The sequence below is a fragment of the Pelobates fuscus genome, chromosome 3, assembly GCF_036172605.1.
Source record: "Pelobates fuscus isolate aPelFus1 chromosome 3, aPelFus1.pri, whole genome shotgun sequence".
Classification (NCBI taxonomy): domain Eukaryota; kingdom Metazoa; phylum Chordata; class Amphibia; order Anura; family Pelobatidae; genus Pelobates; species Pelobates fuscus.
In genome coordinates this window covers 318,153,613-318,168,879 of record NC_086319.1, presented here as the reverse complement: position 1 = coordinate 318,168,879, position 15,267 = coordinate 318,153,613, and the positions used below count along the sequence as shown (strand labels likewise).

The 15,267-nt window shown below is 37.1% G+C and overlaps 1 protein-coding gene across 3 annotated transcripts in view; it reads right to left on the bottom strand.

The window, feature by feature from the left end:
- Positions 1-15,267, bottom strand: part of CEMIP (cell migration inducing hyaluronidase 1) — a 119,062-nt gene that overhangs the window by 15,316 nt on the left and 88,479 nt on the right. For all 3 annotated transcript variants that reach the window (XM_063448907.1, XM_063448908.1, XM_063448909.1), the window contains exons 12-22: positions 12,524-12,693; positions 11,033-11,242; positions 9,940-10,145; positions 9,434-9,503; positions 8,238-8,366; positions 6,912-6,997; positions 5,960-6,091; positions 4,913-4,948; positions 4,664-4,819; positions 4,387-4,567; positions 1,568-1,783 (exon numbers count right to left, since the gene is read on the bottom strand). In XM_063448907.1, the coding sequence (XP_063304977.1) occupies positions 1,568-1,783; positions 4,387-4,567; positions 4,664-4,819; positions 4,913-4,948; positions 5,960-6,091; positions 6,912-6,997; positions 8,238-8,366; positions 9,434-9,503; positions 9,940-10,145; positions 11,033-11,242; positions 12,524-12,693 (1,592 nt within the window). The remainder of the gene's footprint in view (positions 1-1,567; positions 1,784-4,386; positions 4,568-4,663; positions 4,820-4,912; positions 4,949-5,959; positions 6,092-6,911; positions 6,998-8,237; positions 8,367-9,433; positions 9,504-9,939; positions 10,146-11,032; positions 11,243-12,523; positions 12,694-15,267) is intronic.

Genomic DNA, 15,267 nt, shown 5'->3' with positions numbered 1-15,267 from the left:
CCCTGAGGAAGTTCCACTGTTGGAACAAAACGCGTAGGACCTACATTCCTCAATTTTATATTCAAAACTGATGGTGATTGTTCACCTTTTTATAATAAAGCTGCTGATACTCTTTTCAACTTATACCTATTGGAGTCTTACTTTACATCTATCCCATTGGAGTGGAAGTGGGAGAAAAAGCCACCCAACAACATTAGGGGAGGCACCCTTGAGCGTATTATACGTCTCAATCTTGTGAGTGTATACAATTGTGGCGCATTACTGTCTTATTTTAACTGTGTTACACTATATATTGTTTTATGTTCCCTTTTTTAAGATTTTGGACAGCCGTATCCCACATGTTTTTTGTCTTTCTATACTTTACTGAATAACCCTGACAGTCTTCTTTAGGCACCATGATCACTACAGCATGCTGTAGTAGTTATAAGTTCCAGGAGCCCCTTGGTGCCATCCCATGGAGAACTGCCAAACGGTTTACAAACAGTTTGTCAACTGCCTAGCTCAGCCAGGTACCCGCTGATTTAGCACTGAAATGCTAAATCAAATGTCCATACTTCTATATTACCATACCAACGTTTTGAGCTTGATTGTTCCACTGACAAATGTTTGAAAATATCCACAGTTAGAGCAATATTTCTCGTGTTATGAAAACTTTCTAAAATTAAGTCTAGCACAGGGGGGTGCACCAGTCATTTGCAGTCACTTAAAAGCTGCAGGTCATAATATTGTCCATAACAAGAAAAATATGAGATCATTATTTTACGTCAAACTCTACGGAGGAGCACTAAAGAGTAGAGAATGGCAAATTTGACTGCACGGTAATTTGGATTTCAAAACTAGAACAGAAGAAACTTGTGAAATATTATTCACAATGGCAAACATACAATCTAGACCATAGTGGACATTCCTTTTTTATTTCAGGTATTTTAGACTATATTTTGCAAAGCACTACTTAGTGAATAGAAACCTTAATTTTATTTATTATAATCTAGATATCATCTAGTAAATAGAAGCCAAAATTCATATTCTAATGTCTCGTAACCTTTTGTGCCAATCTACTACACAAATGTTATGGTTTAGCATTTAAAGGGACGGAAAAAATATTTTACTGTGCTATCCACTGTGGTTATTTTTGACTCATACAACTTTGGTTAAAAGAAGAGAATTGTATTTCAAAGCAGTAACATACACGTCTTGCCAAAATGCAGAACAGTTGCCAAACTAAAACCATATTGCTACAAGAAAAAGGATTATGCAAACACAAACAGGCTACAATAAAAGCTATACTCTTGGTGGGGGATGCCCCTCTAATGATTGCCCTATTAGTTTGGCATTAACACAGGTTTTCCCACTGAGGCAGAAAAAGACAGAGAACTCACAATGCCCAAGGCAGGTTACTGGTTTGGGGTATCAATTTAATTCTACTCATATGAATGGAAAATGAGGTCAACAAATTTAGCATTTAACCCATGGACACTAGGCAGCCGCCTGAGGTCGCCTTATGGTTAATCCTACTTTGCACAGGCAGGCGGTTATGGTGTTTTCAGGGATTATTCCATATCTTTACCTGGGCATAATTCCCACTGCAAACAGCTCCTTTCCAGTCCGGGATGTCGATACAGTCAGGATGTCTCAATAGCCAGTTATCTTCCTTCACCAAATATGCCCCGGGATATTCAGACACCGAACCATCTACATCATGAAAGACTGTTGTTTTATCCCCATCCATGTCCATTTGGTTAAACCAAGGACCTGGTTCTCCAAAGAAAACTCTTGAAGAAATCTGCAAAAATGTGAAGGAGCAAAGTGTTAGAATTTTAAATATGATGCCAAATACATTTTTCAGAAATGCAATCTTTGCAATGCACTGTCTGGAGACATTTTGCAAACGTTGATAATTAAATTCAATGCGTTTCTCGCCCCTTGTACACTCAAAGGGTTACAAGATGTTATTTTCTTAGTCTAATTTAATGCATAATGTCCTAATTTTCAGTCCCATGTTATGAAGTAATCCATTCCTCTCTCAGAGGAAGCTGTGGACAGCATCCTTTCCCCTTAATGCCACCAGTTCCTCTGAGCATGGCAACTGTGCCAGGTGTGAGGTCATACAAAGCACACAGAGTGTACTGCTGAGAGACTAGGCTTCCTGACTGCGTGACCAGAGTTATATAAAATGCTGTTTTGTTACATTCCTGTAATATGTCTAATTCCACCTTTCTGGCATATTATCACTAATGAAGGGAAATGACAGGTTACAGGAGACGCCAATTAATTGAATTAATAGCACACAGCGTGCTGCTAACTGTGTGTGGTCAAGTTAAGAAAAAAAAGGGGGAGAGGGGGAACCAGAACATTATGTTCATGTAATTACACACTAATTATATGTTTGCTAAAATATGTATACAGATAAATTGGAGGTATACATGAGAAATTAAAACCAAGAAAAAAAGAAAGAGGAACATATTTAAAAAAAAAAAATAGAATGGAACTCAAAGCAATAATTTTAAAGTTATTGTTATTCCTCTGCTAAATGACCATAAAACGTAATGAATTTAACAAGCAGATAATATTTCACAGGTCGAAAGTATGCATTGAAAATTGCAGAAGGTAGTCTGAGCACAGCGACATTAAATGGGGCACCTGCATTAAAAACGTTGACTGTAACACATATTATTCTCAGCCAGTATTTAGTCATTTCCAGTGTTAATGAGGGTCCTGGGGTAAGCTGGTACCCAAAAACTCAGCAGGATTACACGGTACCCATTGTACAGAGATGTGAATCACAATAAATATCTTTATAAAGATGCTAGGATATTTGTGTTGGGGTCGTGTTCTCCTCGAGGTGCATGTTTGGAGTGGGGCTAGGATATTTGGGATTCTATAAAAATGTTGCACATTCTGCGTTTTACAACCCACTTGGCTATAATTTACCCAGAGACATCGTAGCAGCATGTAAAATACTTGACCACATTTGATACACGAAGGTCAACTTCTATAGCTGCTTGCTTTTAACTACAAAACTTGTAACCTTAAGCAAAAATCGTAAAAAAAAAAAAAAGATTGTCATTTTTTCTAATTCTAATTTCTCCATACCATGAGAAACTGATATTTTTCCAAAACCATATGTAATTTTTAGATATCAGCAAATATCTAAAGAAGACTTTGCGCACTTCTGCCTTCTGTGTGATTTCACCTAGTAGCATTCTATGCGACCTCAGTTGAAGTGGGAAGAGTTGAACACACTATGCGTGGTTGAGTGCAGCCCTTTGCAATCCCAGCAGATGCCAGTGACATGTAATCAGAAGCACTGCTTGTCCTACATCATTCAATCCTGGCCAGCAGATTTGGCTGTGAAAACAGACTATCACTTAATTACTTCTCTTTCATTTGGCATTAACCGAACATAAAGCTGACTGATCTCCATGCAATACGAGCCATTTTCACAGATGTAACAAGAGCATGGAATCGGTAATTAAAAAAAGAAAATCATAGTTTTTAATCTTGCATTTTGTCAGTAATTCTCAGAACTGTAACATTACACATGGGAATAAAATAGTCCTTGGTACACCAGAAATTTAAGCCAGACAGTGCACCATACTCAAATGGCTCATAATTAGTAGAATTTGCAATACTGTAATTCACATTGACTTTATTTAAATAGATTGTGGAGCATGTTTTTCAGCAACAGCAAACACGGTTTAAATGGATGATGGAAGCTTTAGCCAAGGGAACATGCCATCGAAACCCAGTTGCAAGACGTGTGAAGCACTTAGGGTTAATTAAAGAAGGTAATTCTAGGACAAAGTGGACAGTCAGAGGAAAAATTCAGTTTTACTTCTTAATTTTTCAATGTTTAGTCACAATTGCCCTTGATAAAGAAAGCTCAGTGGCATGTCTGCTTACTAAAAACACCATAGGCGTTAGTATAAAGGGGTTTATTTACTTCACCACTTAAGTAAGTGGTGACATCGTTGAGAAGGTTATTCGCTAAACTGAATTGTTGGAAATTTCTAAGAGAACTACAAACTGAAAGGCAACAATATAGCCAAATAGGCAACATTCCAGCTATGTAACTACCTCGGGCAAAAGTAGCCCGAAATAGCCAAATCTGGAAAAACTAAATTCTTCAAATACACCTTTTACTTCTAGAATGCAAAGGGGGTAAAGCAAACCAATGGAACACACAGAATATAGATTGTAAAGGAGAAATGTGAGTGGAGAGTCATTCTCTGGCCTGACCATTGAGTGGTTGAAAGTGTCCTACAAAGCTGAACAAACTATTTAATCATTTAACCATAAACACTTTCATTTCAGTTGTTACCACACTGGACTGTTCTTTGTTAAAGAATATAATTGCACCTAAGCTTCAAATATCACAGAACTTACGGGTACGTCCTGAAATATGATGTTAGTAATGTTGTTGTTCGGGCAGCTCTGCCAGGAGTTATTCAAACGAAAGCCAAGTGCGCTGGTGTGGCGACCCTCCAGGGAGACATATTTGCGGAATGTGCAGTTTTCCACATTAATCGGACCATCATAGATCTGTACACCCCGAATTGGAAAGTTTCTGAAAAAGGCGTAATAAACATTTTTTTTTCATTCTGCCTTCTGCGTATCTCCTAGAATTTTATTCAAAAGTAAAAGAAAACACATTTTAACGTACTGGCCTCTTGGGAGGGTCCTCCCACTGTGGTCAAGTCCTCCGGGTCCCCAAACTGGGTGATCCATTGTCTCTGTCCCCACATTGTTACTCTCTCCAACAAAAATACTATTTTTAATCTCTTGCTTAGATCCATCATCATCTGGAAATGTTCCTCCACTGCAAAATTTTAAAACAAACGTGAATGAGATATGAATGGCATTATAAACAGTCACGAATGAGACAATAAAGTAAATATTGAAATATAGTCACCTAGCTAGAGTAAGACCAATCCCATTGTCAGCAAATCTGCAAAAAAACAAACAAAAAATAAATAGATACATGGATTAATAATGTGCAAGAACTAAATACATAAGTGTTTTATTGCATACATTGTCATCGTTTGTTTTTGGGTATTTTTTTTTCTTTATTCTTTTTGTGGGGAGACGGGACTGGAGGTGGAATCAAGAAAAAAAAAAGAAAAGAAAAAAGGTAGTAAAGGATTCCCAGCTAGAATTGGGTATAAATCTCCCTTTCCCTTTTCACTGGGTTTTATATTACACAATTTAACTTTTTCTGCAATAAAAGCACTGCAAAACATTAGTTTTATAACTCAATTTCTACCAAATGACTATTATATATGTATTTGTACCAGGCTTCCCCAAACTCCGGTCCTCCAGATGTTGCTGAACTACAACTCCCATGATTCTATGAATGAATTAGATAGGCTGAGAATCATGGGAGTTGTAGTTCAGCAACATCTGGAGGACCGGAGTTTGGGGAAGCCTGATTTATACGATTAACAGATGTACATTTTTGCATTATTTTTAATAAATTTGATGAAAGGGGCATGATTTTTGTTTATTGAACGGTCACTCACGATCAGATTTCACGTGCTTTCACAAAAATATTTACAGGAGACAGTAGGTGCCAATTTTAGCATTCCTCCTGCTCTAGTTCCAATGCTGAATGTTTATTTAAATGGCTAAGTCTCTCCTTTTTACTTGATTGAATTCCCATCCTCCAGTAGCATCAGATTTGATTCTTATAAACCAGTACAAGAAGAGGGCATTTTAAACCGGTAGTATTAAGCAGGGCTGTTACTAGGACGGGCTATTCACGAACGTACGAAGTCATTGCACGAACATTAATATTTATATTTGAAGGATAGAATGGAATGAATGTGAAATACATTTCTTTGGTGTTTTATGCAATATTAAAAAATACCATCTGCCCGTGATTATTTAAACAGATTATCTGAAATACTAGTACTATAAACAAGGAGCTTCAAATAACAGATTGTAAAATCGCTGAACATACTGGCAGTTATCCAGCCAAACATCTCCTCCACGCAACCAGGCACCATGGTCTTGATTCTTATAGGCAATAAAATGCTGGATTATTGCCGGTACTCTAGGCTTGAAAGGATCAGCGTCTTGATGGGGCCCATACCTATCAAGGGAAGATAGGAATTCCAGGCTTCAGACATATTTTACATTTATGCCACATGTACATGATATTTTCTTTTAATAACCAAACTGTTTTGTTTTACCGCTATCGTTTTTTTTGTAATAAAACAAGATGTTCTTGACACACGTCACAGATAAGAAGTTCAGAAAATAAATAAACACAAAATACAGAGGGAAGAAAATAAGAGGAATTCCAGCAAATAGCCCTACCAGGCATTTAAAGAAGTAATGTGCTATTTCCAAGCACAGGTATTGGTAAAGTGAAAATTATTCAATTTTAAATTGCTAAAACAGCAATTGCGGATAATTGACAAGGGAATAGAAAATTGTAAGTTAAAATAGCCAAATTGGGGACTAAGACGAGCTCAAGACTTCTTCCAGTTTGGCAATTTGGGCATAACATTTGTAGTTCCATTGCCTACTTTCCACAATTCCTGTATATACTCCAGTGTTTACCGATATAAAAATATCAGACTAGTTTGGGGGTGATTCATCACCCCAAGCATGGACGGCAGAACTATCAGTTATCAATCCTGCTGACGGGTTTGATCGTATATTTACTTTTCATCATGTATATCACACTGCTACAAAGTTATATTTTTGTGATAGTTTACCTGCGTCAAACAGATCAAGTTTTAAGTAGAATATACCAAAAAGGGAGTATAAATACATGGTGAAATTAAATATACCAATATAAAACAGGGGAACAAGATCAATACATAAGGAAGGGGAAAACAGCCCAAAAAGCACATAAGTGAAAGGTAATTTACAAAGGCTGAAATAATATAAGTAAACACTGTTACCTTGATCCAACCAAGGTAAATATTGGCCTCTTGTCCTTATCATTGGCTTCAGTTGTTTTAACGCCATTATCAATGATCATTCCAGCCTGGACAGACAAAATAAATAAGATATTTAATAATTCAGATACCAAAGGATAACAAGTAAAGTATCACTTGGCACTAAACCTTTCAGACAAATAAGGATTATTGATACATGCACCTATTAAGTCAGACATAAAAAACATGTTTAGATTAAAGGAACACTAAAGGGTCAGGAACACAACGTTCCTGACCCCTATAGTGTTAAATTCAGCATCTAGCCCCCTGTCCACCCCCTTGCACCCTTAAATATAGTAAAATCTTTCCTTTATTCGAGTCTGCTGCTGCTGGCTCTGCCACTGATCTGCCTGCTTGGCTGACGTAATCACAAGTGGTGTTCTGAGCCAATCACAGTGCTCTCTAATAGGAAAGCATTTGATTGGCTAAGATTGTCAAGGAGGCAGATCAGGGGCAGAACCAGCACAAGCCAAACACTGCCCATGCCAATCAGCATCTCCTCATAGAGACAAATTGAATCAATGCATCTTTATGAGGAAAGTTCAATGTCTGCATGCAGAGTGTAGAGACATTGAATGTCAGTATTGCATACTGTGCAGCACTGCCCCAGGAAGCACCTCTAGTAGCCGTCAAAGGAGTGGCCACTGGAGGTATCCCTAGGCTGTAATGTAAACACTGCATTTTCACTGAAAAGACAGCAAAAAGCCTATAGTGAATGATTATACTCACCGGAACAAATACAACAGGCTGTAGTTGTCCTGGTGACTATAGGGTCCCTTTAAATGACATTTCAGTGTTTAGGAAATATTTGTTAGGCAGGAGAAATTATCTAAACATTGTGCTAGAAGAAATTAAAAGCAAATGTATAGGTCAAATTAATAATGATTAATGGGATGATCTCTGAATAGACAGCCACCACTAATATACTTTAAGAGGCCTAGAAGTTTTGCATATTAGGAATACTTATAAAGAAATAATGAAGGGGAACAAGACATATCAAGCCCTTTATTTTTAATTTAAATAAGGCACGATAACATGATTTACAGTAAATGCAATTTGTATGATCTATAAAATAACCATGACTAATGGTTACATTTACTGTAAAATATTTTACAAAGTTCTAACCTGTTTCATGTCTTACTGATAGACAGAGACAGAGTGCAAAATAGGTAAAAAGATAAACAAGCATCCAGATATTCCTGAACACTGTTTACGTGTACCCTCTTTGAAACTATGTCTCTACTTGGAGTGCCCTTCAAACAATACTGTTTTATACTATTTGAGACTAACCCTATAATTTGAATGAGCACGATTGTTTATAAATTGTCCAAGTGGTGTGTGCTCAGAGCGCCCAGGAGCATACAGTCCTACAGAGGGTCCGGTTGGCACATGGTGGAAGATGAACCAGAATCCAGTTTCCTAACAGGGAAAAAAATTAAAAGATTTAATACACGTATTTAGATATACATTCCACGGCCAGTTACATTTGACTTAATTTATATTTATAAACCACTACTCAGAGTAAAAATTAATTGCATGTGTACTGCTAGCACATTCTGTAAACAGTATATATCTATGGTGGATGAGAGGGAGAAGAAGTGATTAATGAAGACTAACGCATGTGTGGTAGGGGAAAATAAGTTACATGCTCAGTTGTATTATTATTATATACCCAGGAGATACTTGAAAGCGAGATAAATCTCAATGTATCTTTCCTGGTCAAATATTTTAGTAATAATAATATTATCATGACCCTCTGCACCCATCCTTCACCCATGGCGAGTTTCAATGCCCTCCAACTGGCAAAGAAGTAATTAAAATGAAATATAAGCCATTATCGGGTGGCATAGAAAACACATACCCAAAATGTAAAGGGCATGGGAGAACATGAATTCTGAAGAGAACTGGGTAAGGAACATAATAGATTCCTTCGATTTGGTATGAACAAAATATGCTCGTATACTGCTGTATAGTCTTGGCAAGATCATAGTAATATAGTGATATAGTCTTACATGGGTTCACTATACTGCACATGCTTCATAATTCATAAATGTAAATTTCCCTAGAATTTACAACAGCACTGCCAAATGAATAAACCATGTTAGACCTTCCACCTAGCCTTCCTAGCAGTAAATGTTTAATATAAGCAAGGGCCGGGATTATGCTACGAGCCATATTTCATGGTCTTTATAAATTTTATGGCTACTCAGTGCTTTCACGGATCCTTGATGACTGTAAAACAGAGCATTGTTAGCCAAAACATCAAGGTGAGAATTAGAAAGGTTAACGGAGCATCTAATTGTTTAACATGCTTCGGAGAACTATTCACAGTTGGAGCTTGTACGAGATTCAAAGTCCTGGGTATCTGATAAACTATTCCAGATGAGTTTTACTAATTTATGGCAGCAACAAAGGGGCTCATCTACAAAGCCTTTGACAATGTGGTTAAGCTGGACTAATGCCATTTCTTGTACGGATTTACTTACTTCTGACCCTGCAGCAGAGCAGTTGATGATGTTGTTGTTTGGATTAGCCATCCAGAAGGTAGACACAGCACTGAAGCCATAGAACAAAAAAATATTAAGAATTATATCAGGTTGTCTGGTTTCACTTATGTTAGTAGACAATTAGGCTTATTTGAAAACAGCATTAACTGCATATCAATGACACATACAGGTAGGGAGCAAAACATAAAATATTGAGGTCACAGAGCCACAAGATAACCTCTCTGACAGGGTTTATATGAGAAAGATAACTCCAAATGTAGAGATTGAGCAGCAAATCAAATCAAGGTTTACGAAGATGAGGAAAAGGAAAGGTGGTAAAATAATGGAGTAACAAACTTCCATGCAATGCACATGGATTTTTACGTTACCTCCTTTCCCCCCGGAATTGCTAAATGTGCCTTCTGTAGGTTTATTATTAGTTCTTCAAAGCCATTAAATTCAACATAGTTACAATGTTAGCTTATGACCGAGTTACTGCTGCTTACTTGCAGTCTTGCCTGGGCTTGGCTATATATCCAGGATAGGAACCGTCAGTTATTGTCCTACACATCCTGCTATCTCTGTCAGAAGGTAGCAAGGTTCCTGCTTTCACAAGAAGTCCCAAACAATGGTCAAAGGTGTTACGCTCTTCGGGACCATCCTCCGTGAAGAAACAATGACCAAGAGTGTCATAACCCACAATGTCTTTTACCTGAACAAAATAATAACAATTTATTCCTATAGTGAAAGAAACACAAACAATTTTCTAATCTTGTAATTTTTTTTAAATCTTCAGCTTAAAGAAAACAAATATTAATTATTATTATAAATAATGGCTAACGAGAGAAAATTGAAGTATTTAAGAGTACAACTTGTACTAGTTGTGGTGATATGACAATTAAGTTGCAAAATGTAGACAAACGCCTTTGGGGTTATTCATTGAACTGGAACTTTTCCATGGAATTTAAACTTTTAGGTCAAAATAGCTGATTTGAAAAACATCCCCCAAATCAGTTAGTTTTCCAGCTGGGCTATTCTGGCCTTGGTTAGTTCCCAGTTTTTAAATAACCCTGCCTATCAGGAGAAGTGAGGATTTATTATTTTTTTTGTAGCTCATTTTTTGTTTTACATTTTACAAAATAGTAATCAAGTCAATGTGACTCACTGTTTAGTGAATACAACCCAAAGAGTCAAAATAAATTGCATGATCTGCTCTCTACACTTTACAGATAAAACCTTTGCTTTATAACGACCCTAGTCTAGGGGTCACTTTCAGTACTTTTCCCCGACTATGAAAGGTAAGGAGTAAATCAGATTTTAACCGAATCACAGAAATATACTTATGGCAGTGACCCTGAAACTAAGAGGGATTACTTAATTTTGGAAGTGCATTCTTTCCTTTTATATCGCTTCCCTCCTTATATAGCACAGCTGTATCTAACATGGGCCTTTAAGCTGCAGTTCTATGTTCATATAATTCTTGGACAGGGAATAGGTTACACAGAATTATTAGTAATGAAGTCCAACCACAGCCCCCTGGGCTATTACTTAATAGTCAAAGCTAAAAGGAAAAAAACAAAACAAGACTATATTTCATACCAGTAATCCATTGGAGCCATGTACAGTAACACAACGGGAAAAGGCATGATGAATGGAGAGGTCCTTCACGTAGGTTGGAGGATAATAGCCCCCCTTTTCATCCACATCTCCTGCTGTGTGGAAGTGTATTGGGTAATGTCCCATTGTCTGCTGCCCCATGTGTTTGAGTTCTGCACCTTCAATATGGACAGCTTTGAATCCATAGCCAACCTGGAACAATCATGTAACTCACATCAGGTGTACATTACGTTATACATTTATATATACAATGTGGATATTTGAGGCTTAAGTGCATATGTCTCTGATTATTTCAGCAAGTCTGGTAAAACATTTGTAGAATGATTCCCTGTATATAATATCTACTTTATTCATGTTAGAAATGACATTAACTCTAGCATTCATTTAAATGTCCATCTAGTCATGCTCTGATTTGTTTTAATTACCGTCTGGTTGGTGACACCGTGCTCGCAAAATCTCTATCACGCTTAGGTAAGTTGATGCAAGTCATTGGGTGAAGCTGGAATAAGCTTTATACAGGATTTACTTAAACACTCAAACTATTAAAAATGAACACTATAAGGACTTCTGGTGGGACACTTTCTCCACTCAGGGTTGACAAGGATTTCTGTTTTGCTAAGTGGTCATCCACCATTCCCCATGTCTGTCAGATAGTTCACCAATTGACATATTGGCATTTGAGTGCCCAGGTTGGGGTGAGAGTTCATAAAACCAGAGAGCAGAGCCTCTATCTTTACATCACTTTCTCTCTGAGACACTAGAATCTGAGATACGCTATGTTGTTGTCAAGCTCTCTCCCACGACTACTCTCTTTCACAGTTAGCTTTGCCATCTACAAAACATGTGGGTGATCAGGTCTCTTACAAATATGATCCAATCTACACATCTTGCAGGCAAAATTATTAATGAGTGCATAAACTAAAAGACATTTTTAGTGTCTACCAAGACTCACTCGACTCACTGCCTCCACCAAGATGGCCGATGGAAATAGATTTGATGCCTGTGAGTGCAGCTTGTAACCATCATTCCACTAGCATTGCCATCACACAATGCATGTGGCACACATGATTTTAGGGGGTTGGTGCATATGCCGCTGGTAAAGCAGCAACCTTTATAAATTTGAGTACCACAAACCGAACAAGGTCATGTCAGTTATGACAAGGTCACTGCTTTCTTACTACCAGTATAGCCCTCGTGTTAATATAGGAACAGGATACCACAGCCTATGGCAACCTTGTCATTTATCTAGGCACAAATGGGATCATAAGCAGGAAACATACCTTGTTCCCGCTTCAAATATGTTTAAATTGTGCTTCATGTATAGTCCTTAAAGTGTTAAAATAGTTCTGGAAAGGAATGTGTCCTCTGGTCTTAGATTGCTAGACAGGGATTAATCAGACTCTCCTGTACTTTCTGTATCTAACCATTTATAGCAAAATATGATTTTCAGAAGGAGAATTAATAAGCACATACCTTAACATGACCTCCAAACGTGTCGAAGTCAAAATATTTACACAGAGAGTTGTTGTAACATTGCGGCTCCATTTCACCATAAATCAATATATTCCGGCTGAGGAGACCAACTTCAGCTCTCATATCAACCCCGTCTATCTCTTCCCCGGTGTGGAGATACTTTGCCTTCCCTGCAGAATTAAGTAAGAGTCCATTTAAATTAGAGATTAACTTATTGTACTGAAAAATACTTCTCACCTCGTACTTGGCAAAAATATCATTTTAAAATGCAGCTAAATATATTCCCTTGTAGACCCAGTGGCAACAAACCAACTCCGAATTTCTCTTCATCTCAGCTTTCTGCTCTATAAATCAGAGACCATGAACAAATTAGAAAGTGGAGCTAGGCAACATCTGGGATTTAATATAGTGTGCACTCCCATCATGCTCAGCTAGCCTCTACCCAATGTCAGCACAGTATGGGGAAAAAAATGATCAGCACAAGTAGCTATGGATTATAAAACGAAATTATCAGGGAAAGGTTGCATAGAAACCAGGAATTTATAAATTTTATTATAGGTTATAGCTGTGTCATTAAATTAGGGTAAAAAAGGATTACATAGGTGGTGGTATTTTTCAAACAGACATTTCTAGGCCTCTCTTGGCTAACTCTCTAATGTTTCAGAGAAAACTATCACCTCGAGTCATTTGACCTAACTCGAGGTTTAGAGAATAATTCAAAAAAGCAACACATATCACGTTATACATTCAACATTGCATTAAAAAAATATTATTTTAATGGAGGGATTGCCTTCACCTGCAGCTCGTTTACCAGAGAGTATTAAGCACTCTGCTTATAATTCGCAGGAAATCACCTAAGCCCCAATATCATTATAGAATTAAGCCTTTCTATACAGTGAAACACAAGTAAGAAAGACTGACGATTTTACTTGCTACTGTATGATGTTACACAATTAAACGGCTTACTCAACTGAAAACCTGTTTCTAAAAAATACATTTAATGACAACAAAAATATAGCAAGAAATGAGAGACAAGTACACGGATACCTTTCTGGCTTTTCAATTTTTCTACCTGCTTTGAAACCTTCAAACACATATGGTCCTTGTTTCTGTCTCTCATACTTGATATCCATCATAAGATTCCACTGTCCACTAGAATTAAAGGATTCAAAGACACAATAGTCTAAACACATTGGCGTGCAAGGATTTAGATGCCCTTTTTACTTTTATTTCCAATCTTCAGAGCTTTTTAGCTCACATTCTTTATTTACCGCAATTCTGTAAGGTAAGCTTTAGCAGCAAGTTGAGTCAAACAATCTGTAATAGGGTCTCTTTAAATGCACTAATCCCTACCTGCCAGCCAGCTCTCCCAGGCTGTTTTAGTTAACCAATTCTATACTACAGATTTTGCCTTCAAATGGGAAATTAAAGCCACAGTTGCATTATGGACTGTGCCTTATATTTTAATCTTTCCCATGCCAAGCCTATATATAAAGTGTTAGTCACTTTTGTGACAGGTTATTAGTATACCTGAAACCACAAAAACAACAAATATGAGAACTCAGTAGTTTGCTCTTCGGTAAATCCTCGCTCAGATCTCAAAATAGTTTTTGCTCACTTGTGCCATTACAGGGAGAACATATTCAGTAGCATATCAGACAGATCCCACCTGTAAGGGCAGTCAAAAAACCGATATGCCGGCAAGTTCTCTCTGCACAAGAGATACAGCAACTGCGGACAAACGTTTCAGCCTTTTCTGGGCCTCGTCAGTTAAATGTAAATGATACCCATCTAGGCACAATGAGAACGGGGTCCATGTTTGGATTAACCTTTTAACTTGGGGAGAGCCAAGTTAGTGCAACAAAAACAAAGAATATGAGATCTTTGAGAACAGACAAAAGCCTAAAACCAAAATGTTTTGAAATCACAGATTATTTTATCAGTAAGATTTTTCATGCTTGTGTTGAGGTGGACTAAAAATATCACTTCAATTGTAACTTATAGAAGTGATAACTGGAAATTGAGCAGACTATAAGGTGATTATTCACTATATAATGAAATATGATATGTTGGAAAATGACTCGGAAAATCATTAAAACATTAAAGGGACACTATAGTCACCAAAACAACTTTAACTTAATGAAGCTGTTTTAGTGTATAGATCATGCCTCTGAAGTTTCACTGTTCATTTCACTGCTATTTAGGAGTTAAACCACTTTTGATTTTGTTTATGCAGCCCTAGCCACACTTCCTCTGGCTATGACTGTGACTGACACACAGCTTGCATGAAAACAAAATGGTTTGTAACTTACTTTAAAAGTTTGTATTTCCTGCTATGTAAATTTAACTTTAATTACATACAAGAGGCTCATGCAGAGTCTATGAAGCTATTAACAGATTTTCTAAATAAAAAGGAAGTGTTAATATTACATGACTCTTTACAGGAAGTGTTTAGGAAGGCTGTGCAAGTAACATGCAGGGAGGTGTGACTAGGGCTGCATAAACAAAGTGATTTAACTTTTAAATGACAATTAATTGAGCAGTGAGACTGCAGGGGCATTATCTATACACCAGAACTGCTTCATTAAGCTAAAGTTGTTTTAGTGACTATAGTGTCCCTTTAAAATCGTCAAGTTGCTGGGTTACAGATTGTTCCCACTATGGCTGTTTTGACTTAAATGTTTTGTTGTTAACTAAGTTCAAAGAAAAAATCCCCAAATTTTAGTCAAAAAGTGCAGTTGTGA